The sequence below is a fragment of the Jaculus jaculus genome, chromosome 8 (assembly GCF_020740685.1).
Source record: "Jaculus jaculus isolate mJacJac1 chromosome 8, mJacJac1.mat.Y.cur, whole genome shotgun sequence".
NCBI lineage: Eukaryota > Metazoa > Chordata > Mammalia > Rodentia > Dipodidae > Jaculus > Jaculus jaculus.
This window is the reverse complement of record NC_059109.1, coordinates 48,398,568-48,412,992: the sequence shown is the minus strand read 5'-3', so window position 1 is coordinate 48,412,992 and position 14,425 is coordinate 48,398,568. Positions and strand designations below refer to the sequence as shown.

General features: G+C 38.8%; 1 protein-coding gene across 1 annotated transcript in view; it reads right to left on the bottom strand.

The window, feature by feature from the left end:
• The window catches only part of Dcdc1 (doublecortin domain containing 1), a 485,885-nt gene that overhangs the window by 22,837 nt on the left and 448,623 nt on the right, over window positions 1–14,425 (bottom strand). Inside the window, exons 33-34 of the mRNA XM_004660718.2 lie at window positions 11,873–12,009; window positions 10,107–10,286 (exon numbers count right to left, since the gene is read on the bottom strand). Coding sequence (XP_004660775.2) covers window positions 10,107–10,286; window positions 11,873–12,009 — 317 coding nt within the window. The remainder of the gene's footprint in view (window positions 1–10,106; window positions 10,287–11,872; window positions 12,010–14,425) is intronic.

Here is a 14,425-nt window from a genome sequence, read left to right as displayed (position 1 = left end):
TGTGCAATTTGAAAGGATCCAACAAATACATAAATAAAAGAATTACTTTGCCACTGAAATATCAATAATTGACAGTGATCATGTGTTGCATTTATAGTTAGAAAAATAAATATAACTTAATCAAACATACATTTACTTCACTTGGAAGCTCCTAATATTTATATGAAACAATGAGTTTACAAAAATCTTTAAAAAATACATTTGAAAAATAAGACACTTTCACCACAATCAGGTTCTGAAATATTTAGTTTGTTTGTAGCCTTATACATTCTCAGTCTTTCAAACACATATAAATTTATGCAAGTATATTTTTTTCAAGTAAATTTTTAGTAAATTCATTATATAAGCTATATAATTTTTACAAGAACAAAATTCACAGTATAGGAACAATGTTCCATGAGTTGCTAATTCCTCACCCCACTCTACTTTGCATGTTTACTTTTCCTAGAGTGATTTTCCCAAGGCAGGGCACAGGGGCATCATGGATCCACTGTGTACTCCCTGTGGGCATGAGGTAGTTGCTGAAGCAAAATAAAGAGGACTTATCACTTCCTCAAAAGCTTCTGCTCCTCCACTCACAACTGTGCCTTAGCTGAGAAAGCATGGCAATTTTAAGATTCTATAGAATCAAATGGGCATCACAGAGATGAGAGACTACAAATGCTTCAGACTACAGAGGAAGGGCATGTGCAAGCATAACTCAGAGGAAGATGTTAGCCCTGAAAAGAGAGACACTAACCCAGAGAGAGCTGCCTTGAGGCATTGATGACTGATGAGCCAACTGCAGCTGGAGATGAGAGTTGCTCTAGCAATGTTCATACAGTGTGTGGTTAAATCATTCAGAATGGCTGCCATGGTGAGAGCAGTTGGGAGAAAGCCTGCATTGGACGAGACTCAAATACTATCTAGGGGGTTCATTAGATAGAAGTTAGTGCAGTGAAGCACTTTGAAATGTATGTTTCTCTTTCTTCTAGTAAAAGTCCCAGCCACAGAAACCCTCAATGCCTTTGGAATATGTATGGTTAGCCAGATCCCCCCAGGAATGAACTCGACTCTTTCTTCTTGTTCCTCATACACAGCTGATTCTCCAGTGCTATTCTTCACAGTAAAAGAATCTACAAGTCTATATTTCTAACTGATCATTAAGAATCTCAAGTAAGCAAAAATATACAGCATGGAAAAGGACAAAGAAGAGGCTAAAACGAACTATTTTTTTTAAATGAAGCAATGCATCTCTAAGCATCTTTTCACATACCAAGGTCATATTAATCTCCTAAAACATTGTTTTCTGCATGGCCTTTCTTCTTTATTCAGAGACAAGCAGTTGTTCAAACACTTTAGTCTGATATAATGCTGAAGACTGAATTATGCCCCTCAAAATTTAGATTGAAACCTAATTCCCAGTGCAATCATCTTTGAAGGTAGAGCCTGTGAGAAGCTCATTAAGGCTTAACACAGGCATGAGGATGGGACTGAAACCCAACAGGACTGGCTTTCTTAGGGAAGAAGGGAAACACCACAGCCCTTCCTTCTGTACACATAGGAAATGAAAGGCAGGCCTCACCTGAAGCCAACTCTATTGACACTTGATCCTGTACAGTCAGCCTTCAGAAATGTGACAAAATAAACCTGTATTATTAAACCACACGGTCTGTATTTTGTTATAGCAGCCCCAGCAGGCATTCTTTTACACAATCTCTTAACTTGGACATATCTCTATTTTTCAGTCCAACTGCCATTTATTGAATATGTTTCATAAATTCTAACACTCCCATTTTGTGTGAAATACTCTCATACTCACTAATATTTTCTCTGTCTAACTTGTTGAATATTACCACTTACTCAACTTCTGTCAAAGGCCTTAACAAATTCCTCTGTATGGCTCTGTCCCTCACCTGAGGGTGGAAAAGGACTCCCCTCCTATGAGCTCCTAGTGACCTTTCTACCTGTGTTACTAACTTGACCTACATCACATATTTTATCATTTCTCTAAGAGGAATATCATTTTCTCATCACATAGAAGTTTCTTTGGAGACTTATCTGTAGTCCTAATAGAAAAATATGGAACATACAAAAAGAAAAATAAATGTCTCCCATAATATCTCCCCACCCAAAACAAATCCTTACAATAAAATCATTCCAAGCATCGTTCCCACATGTCTGCATGTATAGAGGTCAAACTCTACATGTTTCAATTATGCTTCTTTTTTTTTTTTTTTTTGAGGTAGGGTCTCACTCTAGCCCAGGCTGACCTGGAATTCACCATGGTGTCTCAGGGTGGCCTCGAACTCATGGAGATCCTCCTACCTCTGCCTCCCAAGTGCTGGGATTAAAGGCATGCACCACCATGCCTGGCCAATTATGCTTCTTTCACTTGTATATTGTGAGTATCTTGGTTGTCAGAATTCCCCAAAAGCTGAGTTTAAATATTTTATTTTTATTTATTTTTTAAATGTTTTAAACTTTATTTATTTATTTATTTGAAAGTGACAGAGAGAGAGAGAAAGAGAGAGAATGGGCATGTCAGGGACTCCAGCCACTGCATACAAACACCAGACGCGTGCACCTCCTTGTACATTTTGCTAATGTGGGTCCTGGGGAATTGAACCTCGAACAGGGGTCCTTTGGCTTCATAGGCAAGCACTTAACCACTAAGCCATCTCTCCAGCCCATTATTTTTATTTATTTATTTGAGAGAAAGAGAGAAAAAATGGTCAAGCCAGGGTCTCTAAGCCACTGGAAACTAACTCCAGAGGTATGTGCCATCTAGTGCATCTGACTTTACATGAGTATGGGGGAATTGAACTCCAGTCCTTAGGCTTTGCAGGCAAGTGCCTTAATTGCTGAGCCAAAGCTGATTTTAATTAAGTGATAATATTCTATTCTATATTTCATATAAATAATAATCTTTATCTATCTATCTATATATAATTTATTTAACCAATTCCTTACTGATGAATTTTTAAATTAATTCTCACTATCACTAATGTATAAACAGTACTGTGATTAAGAAGCCCTGACAAACAACTTCATAGTTTCACAAAAATGCCATTAGGATGGTTCTGGTATGAACTGTCACCCACAGACTCACATGGTATTGGCTACAGAGACTGGTACCTTGAACAAGAGAGGTCTGGCTAGCAAAAGTAGGGCAGTAGAGTCTGTCTACTTATGGTCTTTGCTTCCTGATATGCCAAGATACTAGAAGCAGCAGCCACATGTTCCATCATGAATGTCAACATGCCATCTCTGTCATCAAGGTCAAAGTAAATCCTTTCTCTTTAAGAGCCTGTCATGTGTTTTTGTCATAGCAACACAAAAGCTAACTAATGAAAAACATTCCAGAAGTATAATTTCTTATGAGATCCGTTGCCAAATTGTCCTACAAAAAGTTGTACTGACATGAACAAGAGAATGCCTATTTCTCTAACCAATCAAAAAATCCTGGATATATTTTCAAAATTTTTTTCCACTTGGGGATACTTCTGGATAAAGTGGCAGACTAGTGATAGCTTCTGTTTATGTTTATTTTCATTCATGAAAAAATTTATTTATTGTGCTTCATTTTTTTCTTTTTACTCCCTTGTATCTCCTTGTATTTTATTTTCTGCTTCCTTGTATTTCCTCCCCTAAGTACAGTACTAGTTTGACTTTTCTTTTTTATTTTATTTTATTTATTTATTTATTTATTTATTTATTTATTTATTTATTTGTTTTGTTTTTTGAGGTAGGGTCTCACTCTAGCCCAGGCTGACCTAGAATTCACTATGGAGTCTCAGGGTGTGCTTGAACTCACAGTGATCCTCCTACCTCTGCCTCCCAAGTGCTGGGATTAAAGGCGTGCGCCACCACGCCTGGCTCTTTTTTATTTTTTAACAAACAAGTTTTTATCTGTTATTCTCCTTACATTCATCTAGTTTGTTTTTTAAAAATATTTTATTGGAATTTTTAATATCTGAACACTGTAATTTGATCATATTACTCTCTTTCTCCCTTTACCCCACATCCTAACCCTATTCTATTGAGCACCCTCCCCTTTCCAAGTCATACCTCTTCTGTTTTGACATCTCATTCTTTTTGTCTTCCTCTGTCTTCTATGTCTAAATGTTGATAGACTCAGAACTGTGGCAGTCTAATGGGGGTAGTGACAACCACTGAGGTTGTCATGAGTGCAACAGTCAGTTCAGGTCCAGATGACAGTACTCCTTCCCACTCTGTGGATCTTACATTTTTTCTTCCCTCCTGAGTTGAAAATTACCACAGTGTTTCCTGAGCTTCCAAGGGCATATCAAAAATGTCTTATTTAGCTTTGAGCTCTCAATAACCCCTCATTGGCAACTTTTGAGACATTTAGAGTCTCCTCAGTGTCTACTGCCTCATAGTGAAGCTTCTCTGGCTAAAAGAACAGAGCTCACATTTTTTCTGTCACCTCCTCTGCCATGTGCTCTGTGCCCTGGCAGGTCTAATAGAGAAGGCAGCCATGTCTCGCATTGGGCTTTCTCTCCCTCTTGCAGGATCTTGGGTCTCTCTAGTACTCATTGACATCTGTAGAGAGAAGCTTCTCTAATCTCATGTGAAAACACTATTAATCAATAAGCATAAACATGTGCATTTAGAAGACAGAGTAATGGGCTCAGCATAACCAAGTAGCTAAAGAACAGTAGTAGCTTCACTCTAGAGCCTATATCCTTCCAAGCCATAGGCTTTTGACAGTTTTCAGCAATGAATTCCCTTCCACTGAATGTGCCTCAAATTCAATCAGATTGCATTTTGTTACCCCTATAACATATGTATCACTACTGTACCCATGGGCATATCTCACCTGGCTGGTTGATTGTGCAGCTTTCAGAATCTACTGCTTGTTAAGACTGCTGATGACTGCACCCTCCCCCACCAACAGCCTACCTAACACTTCCTAGCTATATGGCAGCTAGGCAGAGGGGAGTGGCTCCCAACTGAGGCACAGCTTGATTTCTCAGTGTCCTGTGACCACAGCAAGTGATTTCTTCAGCAACAGGGTCTTTTATTTAGTTGGCAGGGGTGGTATATAACCAAGGAACTGGCAATAGCCTGTATTGTTTTGGTAGTCTTAAAGTCATCCCCACACAATAACTCACTGGGGGAGAGATTTATCTCTGGAAGTGGGGATTAGCTGAAAAAACCTAAGGCTTCAGTGTAAGGCTTTCTCCACATCACTATCTCTGCCTCTCTGTATATAAATTATATTTTCAATTAACTAATAAAGAAGTAGGTGTGATTGTATGAATATGAATATATGCTGCATTAGACTGAAGTATTTTATTTTTATTTACCTTGAAATTTAAGTCTTCAGAAGTCTGCTGGAGGAGGTGTCACTGAGGACAGATCTTATAGTCCAGCTTTAAGATGTGTTCAGGGCCAGTTTGAGCTCTGGCTATTAGGGCTTGCTGTTGTTGGTTTCTCCCCCCCACCTCTCTGTCTCTCCCTCTCTCTATGGATGCAGGCTAAAGTGAGCCAGCTTTTTCCACTGGTAATGGCCCTTCCCCTGGATTTTGTAAGCCTGAAGTAAACACTTTCCTCCAATAAGCTGCTTCTGCTTGGGTGTTTTGTAAACAGTAACTGCAACAGCAGCTTTCTATATATCTTGAAAAAAAACTTTAATTTTGTGTTAATTTGGCTACATGTTTTTCAATGTTGCTTATCTTTTCGATGAATTAACTCTATGCTTCACTAACTCCTTTAATTGTTTTCTTAATTTCCATTTTACTAATTTCTGCCCTGATCTGTATTTCTTTTTATCTGGTACCTCTGAATTTGGTTTGTTCTTTTTTTCCAAAGCCTTAGGGCAGATCATTAAATTACATATTTGGGATCTCTCTATTTTTTGTGATATAGTATTTAGACCTAAAACATTTCCTCTTGACTAACTTCATCATATCCCAGACATTTTGGTAAGCTGTGTCTTCATTTTCATTCAGTTCTAAGAATTTTTTATTTCCTTCTTTATTTCTTAAACAATCCATTAATTTGTCAAAAGTGTATCGTTCAGTCTTTGGGATGTTTTGTATTTTCTGTAATGTGACTTGTTGATTTTTATCTTTATTGCAGTATGGTCAGATGAAATGCAAGAAATTATTACAATTTTCTTAAAGTTTTTGTGTTCTGATATATGATTGATTTTGAAGAAAGTTCCATGGATTGGTGGTTTGATTCAGGTGTGTCCTTCATAAACTTATGTGTTGTGAATTCTAGATCGCCAGTTGAAAACAATTTGGTAATTGGAGGATCCTGGAGGGAGTGTGTTATGGCAGGCAGGGTTATGAGTGTCATGGATTTTCCCTTTGAGTCTGTAAGCCAAAATAAACCCTTTCATCACATAAACTGCTCTTGGCAAGGTGTTTTCTGCCAGCAATGCAAACTGACTGCAATAGTAAAATTGCTACCAAGAAGGGTGTATTGTTACTGCTAGAGACCTGATTCTGTGGCTTTCAGTCTCTTGGAACTGATTTGAGAAAGGAATGTGGAAGTATTTTAAACCTGGTTCTAAGAGATGCCTTGCAGTCCTGTAAATAAAACTTGATGGACTATTCTGGTCAGAATTGAGAGACCTGAATGCAGTAAGAACTATGGAATGAGAGGTTTGGCTTATGAGGATGAAAAAGAGCTTAGTCTGGAGTAGGCTAGAAGCATTTTCTGTGAGAGGCTTGTTGTTAAGCCTGTGTCTTGAGAATTTGTGCAGGGTTACATAAAAATGGACTGGTGTGAGCAGAGATATGGCACAGAAAGAAATGAAATATTTGGGCTGAAAGTGCTGTCTATTCAGCTGCAATTGTTTTAGAGAGTACAACCATTCAGACTGGGCCAGTTGATCTGCACTAGGACAACAGGAAGAATGTACATTCTTTTGATGGAGCCTGAATGCTGAAGGAGTATACTATTCTTCTAAGTCTGTATTATTCCCCCCTGAAAAAACAAGCTGGTTGCCCACCTGGTACTATGTAGTATAACAAATGCAAAGAGAGGGACATTAAATTTGTAACATGGTTTTAATTTTTGGAAATGTCTGTGGGCAGTGAGAAGCAGGCTTATTGGATTACCTCTGTGGAGGCCTGATGGAGCAATGAGGATGAACCATGGGTTGCGGTAAAGACACAATGGAGATTCTAGGACTGTGGTATGGCTGCAAAGAGAAGTGCCAAAACCAGATGAAAATTTCAGGGACTGTAAGTAGCCTAAGTGAGGGCAGGGAGGAATTGGGATGCCAATTATCTTCTTATGAAGACTCATCTTATGAAGACTCATCACTGGTTAGAATTATCAGACTTGGAGACTTGTCACTGGTTAGAATTGTTGGACTTGGAGAAACAGACTTTGATGTTTTCCATGCTAGTTTTAAAGCTTGTATAAGTTGAATATTTCTTTGCTATGCACAAAGCCATCTTTTACAGTGTGAATATTTATTCTGTACCACTATGGGATATTTGGTATTATGGCTCAGTTAAAAGATCTTGCACTATGGTAATGTTTAAACACTGTTGTGGTTGATTAAAAACTATGGGTACTTTTAAAGTTGGACTGAAGGCATTTCATTTTACATTATGGATGGTTATCAGTTTATGGGGGCCAGGGGCAAAATGTGATGGTTTCATTTAGCTGTGTCTGCCATAAACTTACTTGATCTGAATGCTATGTCCCTAGCAGATGGCAATTTGGGAATGGATCTTCCTGGTGGTGATGCATTTTGGGGAACAGTTTTATGGGTGTTATAGCCAGGTTCTCCTTGCCAGTGTTTGGCACACTCTCCTTCTACTGCTGTATACCTGGTGTTGGCCAGGAGGTGATGTCCACCCTGCTCATGTTTTTGTTTTCCCCTGCAATCGTGGAGGTTTCCTTGAGTATGTAAGCCAAAATAAAACCTTTATTATCATAAGCTGCTCTTGGTTGTGTGTTTTCTGCCAGCAATGTGAAGCTGACTAAAAAATATGGGATGCTGAAGAATGTCTAACTTCACAGCACCTTCTATAGTAGTTTTGCCTAAAATGGTTCCGTGATTGTTGGTGATGTAGTGGTGGCTGTCACTGATTTCAGTGTGCTTCTGTGTCTTGTCTGACTTGTTGTTGCTGCTGCCAAACTGGTTTTCTTCCTCCATGCCAAGTGGTTCTAGAGATTAAGCCTTCAAAATGAGGTACTTCTTAGAAAGAGCCCCTCCACCCCACAAATCTGAATCAATGCATGCACAAACTACAATGCAGAATTAAAAAAAAAAAATGAAAAGAAAAGAAAAGAAAAGAAAACGAGGGAAGCATAGCTTCTCAAAAAAAATCATAGTTTCTCAATTATTAAACTCAGACACTAAAATCAGTAAAACTGCTGGATATATATTTCAGAAAGTTTTGGCTAGAAATAACCCTAAAGGAAGAAGCTGAAGAAACACTAGAATAATAAAAGAAGAAACCCTCCCATGCTCATGGGTAGGCAGAATTATTATTGTGAAAATGGCTATTATGCCAAAGCAAACTATAGATTCAATGCAATCCCCACTCAGACTCCAATGGCACTTTTCATAAGACTTTCAGAGGCAGGGCTCATATGAGGTGCCCTACTATCCTTGGGGCCTTCATCTGTCTAATTAGTTTCTTTTGTCTTTTCTACCTTACTATCTTGCCTTCCTATTCCCAGCATCTCATTTTTATATAAACTTTCCTCCCAAAGAAGTCTGTTAAAACACTCTGAAAATCAAAAAGGCACTGTTGCAGTCCGGTTCACATTGCTGGTAGAAATCACCTAACCAAGAGCAGATTCTGGGAAAAAGAGTTTTATTTTGGCTCACAGGCTTGAGGGGAAGCTTCACGATGGCAGGGGAAATCGATGGCATGAGCAGAAGGTGGACATCACCCCCTGGCCAACATAAGATGGACCACAGCAACAGGAGGGTGTGCCAAACACTGGCATGGGGGAACTGGCTATAAAGCCCATAAGCCGGCCCCCAACAATACACTCCCTCCAGGAGGCGTTAATTCCCAAATATCCATCAGCTGGGGAGCTAGCATTCAGAACACCTAAGTTTATGGGGGACACCTGAATCAAACCACCACAGGCACTATGTGAAGTGTCACTGTAATAGATAAAACTTTATTTAAAAAAGCACCAAATCTACTTGTTATATTTCCACATACTTCAGTGAAATAATAAATAACAGGTCAAATTTTAGAATTATAGCCCCCAAATTGTCAACAATGGAGATTATTTGAAGGTTATAGCATGGGAGTAGAGCTGCTTGTGCACCCTTGACCAAAAGTCAGTTTTGTCCTAAGGCTGCAGCTTTGGGAGGGAAGCACCTGGAGCAGTGAGGGAGGAAGGGGCATTCACCTACCCAGGCGGATCAGCCAGATCCACCCTGGCGATCAGAGGGGTGACATATCACAGCAGATCACCCTCGCTTCCACACACAGTCAATGAACTGCTACACCTCTTTTGCTAAGTAAGTGAACATTTGAATCTGGGAAGCAGATATTGTGTCAGTCAATGACACGGGGAGGTAAGAATATGACAGTGTTGCTTAGGGATAACTGCCTCTTCAAATAGGACACATCTAGTAAATTATTTGTAAGGGGGAGTATGGAAACAACTACTGTGAGCTAGACTGAAAATGGCTAAGGAAAACTATTTTAAAGTACTATTGTTGTTGTTTATAATCAGGGTCCCATTTAGCCCAGACTAGCCTCAAACTCACTATGTAACTGAGAATGATCTTGAAATCCTGATTCTCCCATCTGCACCTTACAGTGCCAAGATTACAGGCACGCTTTACCGTGCCCAGCTCTTCAATTAGTTTAGAGTTTACATTACACTCTGACTGGAGTGAGTATGGCTGGAATTCTCTGTTGGCTACATGTCATATTCAACTTCATACATATGTAGTCAGATGGCATGAAGCTTAACATTTTCACATGCATAAAATCATTTAATAATTAGATTAATTTTGCAAGGAAAGTGTTATTCCCATTTCACACATGATAAAATGAAGTTTATACAAGCAAACTAATCTGTCTGACCTAACAATCTAGAAATATCAGAACTGGGGATGAAAACCAGGCCCACTGGGCATTCATTTACACTAGATTTACCTCTGAGACACTTTGGGCCCAGGCATAAGTACCATCTTCAGGCTGGCCTCCGTCCTGGTAAGCCCACACTCGTTTTGTGCTTGGCTGTTTGTACAGGCTGCTCAGCTGCATTCCTTCATGTTCAGCTGCAACTGGAGACTTCCCTTTGGACTGTAGTTCTTGAACTTCAGAAAGATGCGCCTGTCCAGGAAAGCCCAGAGAATACCACAGTTAGAGACCTAATTAGTAGGGATAAGGCCAGAAGTATTGTGTAATATAAATTACATTGAAAAAAATTTTAGGAAGCAACTATTAAGAGCATGACCTCTTGTGTCATAGAACCTGGCAAAGTCCCCTCGCATCAATGAAATACATACAACATTAAGAATTATTGGAGTAATCATAATAAGGGACTCAATTTGGCCAAGCACTTAACTTTAATTTGAAATTTGGAAAAATGAAGAGAGATTTGTTTCTGAACTTTTGCATGGTGGTTCTCCTGTAGAGAGATTTTTCTGCTGCTAACAAATAAAACTTTGATTTAAAATCATTTCACTAAGAAGACCTTTAACTTAAGGGAACCGAGATGAGTCTTAAGTCCTTCTTTACCAGTTTATTGTTGTTTGTTGCTATTATTATTATTTGTGAGTATGGGAATGAGAATGCCACAGCATGCATGTGGAGGTGAGAATGCCACAGCATGCATGTGGAGCTGAGAGGGCAACCCTGGGGTATTGGTCCTCTACTTTCACCTTGTGTGAAACAGTCTGCCTTTTTATCTTTTTGCCACTGGGAAAGCCAGAGTGGTTGATTCATGAGCTTCAGGATTCTCCTGCTTCTGCCTCCCAATACCATGGACATGCTGAGATTATAGATGTGTGTGCTACTTTGTGTCCTGCTTTACATAGGTACTGGGGATCCTTCAGTCAGTAGGCTGCAGAACAAACACCTCTACCCACTGAGCCATCTCCTCATCATCCTTTTCAGTTTTAAAATACAACAGTCACCCTTATGCTTTGATATGTCCCTGCCAGTCAGCTCAAGTGACTTCATACATGTTCTAGTTCAATGTTTTGCACTCATTCCCTGGTCAGGGATTCATCCTTCTCAGCTCAGCAAGAAGTTACTTTCCAAGCAATGTCAATTTTTTATTCTAGTAACTGGGATTTAGTAATAAACTTAAGCTTTAGATTGAACATGTTGCACAAATTCAAGAAGCCATGTTAGATACGAAGATATCATTTGATGACAAAGTTCAAGAAAAGAATTCTCTCCCAGTCTCTATCTCTGGTCCTGTCTCAACACCTGACCTTTCTCTTTCCAGTTGTTTTATGTCTGGCAATCTTGACTGATTAGCTAATTGGACTGAGACCGCTTTTTCAATTCCTCACTTTTGAATGTCTGCATTTCAAATAGTATTTTACTCCTTGCTCTTTGTGCATATTGAGACTCCCCCTCAGGAGTGATGAGCAATGAAGCCATAAGGTTCAACTTGAGTACTCTTATCATCATTACCGCTGGATATATCCTCTGGGCCTTTTTCCCTTCTTTGCTAAGGTCATAATTTCTGGTCTCCACTCAAACAAAACAGACTTTCATATGAGCTGGCTGTCTCTTAGATAACTACTCTCCAAATGCCAATTCAATGCTTGGCATATGCTCATATGCTCATTACTGACTAGATGCTGAGGATATATTAATGGTACAAGTTTAAAATCCAACAATGTACTTTTATATAGTTATAAAAGAAGCAAGGTTATTAATGTCTGGAATTCTTAAGAACATACCTCCGTGTGTCTGATCAGTTCCATGAGTTCTGTTTCCTCTTGAGTCTGCTCAGTCCAGCCTCCTTCAACCATGACTGGCTGCAAGGGGCTTCTGGTAGGAACCATGGTGGCAGGCTTACAGGCTGCTATGCGCCGCCCTGCAGAAAGAAGTCCCTGGGAAGGTTTCTGATGACAGGCTTCCAGATTTCAGGTCAACTAGGTGGGCTTTCTACATATAAATTATGCCACCCAGATGCAAAGGCAAAGACAATCACGAAACGGAAGGTGCCTAGGGTAATACTACCTAACAAGATCCTTTCCTGTGTGAGCACGAGGGTCTAAATGGCCAGGATTCTACAGATGGAAGAGAAAGACAGCATACTGACTTACACCCTGGCGGCAGTCTCGCTCCCCAGTATTGTTCAGCAGTAATTTAGTCAATGACCTGATTTAGTCCCCATCATCTCTTCGAGTTTTGGAACATATGTTTTGTTCTCTTCACTAATAATAAGTCTTTCCCCCACAATTAGCTGAGCAGCCTAGGGATTCAATATTTCTGAAATAATATTAACCCAAGAGACAGAAGATCTTTTTTATTTCTACCTAATAATACCCTGGGAGCACGATTAGTTTTTGACATCACTACTGTGCCCTTCATGCTGTTAAGAAGTTATGGTAAGAGAAAATATTTATCGGAATGATGGATCCTGAAAACTGCATTCATAATTTAGAAAGTACGGTAATTCAAATTTACCCATTGTTTTCAACTAGACCACTTTTACTTCTTATAGAAGAGATTTTTAAAAATCATACTTATCAAATTGTCTTTTCTCATTCTGGATGGAGATATACTCTGTACTGTATCCTCTACTGATCTCTAAACTTCTTAAATATTTAAACTTCTTAAATATGTAAGGCTTCCCAAAAGCCTATATCGGACCCCTACATGGGTAAGGCATTGTGCTGGATGATGCACACATAAGTATGTTTGAGTGAGTCCTTACCTCATATTTAGTAGAGAAGGCCAATGCATAAAAAAATGATTAAGACAATAGACTACAACTGGGCTGAGCCAAGGAAGTACAGAAGCCATGAGAACACACAGCAGAGCTGAGCACTGTAGCACATGCCTGTCTGTTCAGCTACTCATGGGGGGAGGCAGGAAAGGTACCAAGTTCAAGGCCAGCCTCTGCTACTAAGTGAATCCAAGGCCAGCCTGGGCAATTTAGCAATAACTTGTCTCAAAATTAAAACAATAAATAAATAAATTTTAAATGGCTAAAGATGTAGCTCTGTAGCAGAGTGCTTGCCTAACATGTTCTCAAAGCTCAATGCTCAATACTGGAGACACTGTCTTTAAGGAATACATAACAAGAGCTGCTGACCTAGTTAGAGATGCAGCAGAGATTTCTCTGAAGAAGCATCACTAAAGTTGATAAATAACAGAACTATTACAATGATGCTAAGGCTCAATTCAGTTGTGAAGATACTTTCAATGTGCAGAATTTCATGTCAGGGTTACAAACAAAACTTTGAAATTCTTTCAGTATTTGCAGAAGATGAAAAGTTTATGTCTTATGTTTATGCTTGTGGAAATAAATGTAGTAATAGTAAATGATAGGGAAACCAGGACTCTATACACCTAATAATGTTTATGAACAATTTATTAATGGAGACAAAGCATAAATGAATCAATCAGCCAGTGACTCGCATGGATGATGCCACTAGGCAATGTGCTTTGGAAAAGGTGACAGCATTTCCTCAATACAGATTTATGCTGCATTTAGTTTTTGCTTAATGTTACTCATAGAGTACAGGTAGCATTAGTTTATTACACATAAATTTTTATAGATACTATTACAATAAATATTATATTTAAAATGCATTTTGAACATTAAGATTTTGTTCAGCTGACTAGCATCCAGCAACAGCTTATCATTTACAATGTTGAGAGCCAGAGATTTAATACATGCACCAGGACTATACATTATATATTATTTACTTCATGTCAACTTGCTTCTAATGGGTTTAAGCAAGTGTATATGTTTGCAGTGTAATTTTCATGAAGATACATAATGTCATCACAAAGAGTTTTAGTTTGGGGAAATATTTTCATCATAAACTATTATTTACATAGATAAAAACAGCATAAATTGAAACCAGCAAAATGTCATGTATAAATTAATTTTCATTTTATTAATATATGTCACCTGTATTCTATTTGACATGTCAAGGGGATAGTAAGGAGCCAGCTATTAGTAGGCATGCTTCTTCCCTTTCCTCGTGCTTTTTATCAGATGGATGGTGTCCCGCTGATAAACTATGTCCTTTCTCTGACTGGGAAAAGCAAGTTGTTGATTCTTAGCCAGTTTTTGCATTTTTTTTCACTTAGAAGCTAGAGAACTGAAGTGCTTTGTTGTGATTTCATGCTACCCATCTCATCTGGACAGTTTTCATTCCTCTTCGTTCTTGAGATGCCCATGTGTTCAGCATCTTTTGTGTCTGGAGATATTTTCTACACTGCTTGGGCAATCAGTTATCAGATCCATGTAGCTTTCAACTAAAACTATTCAA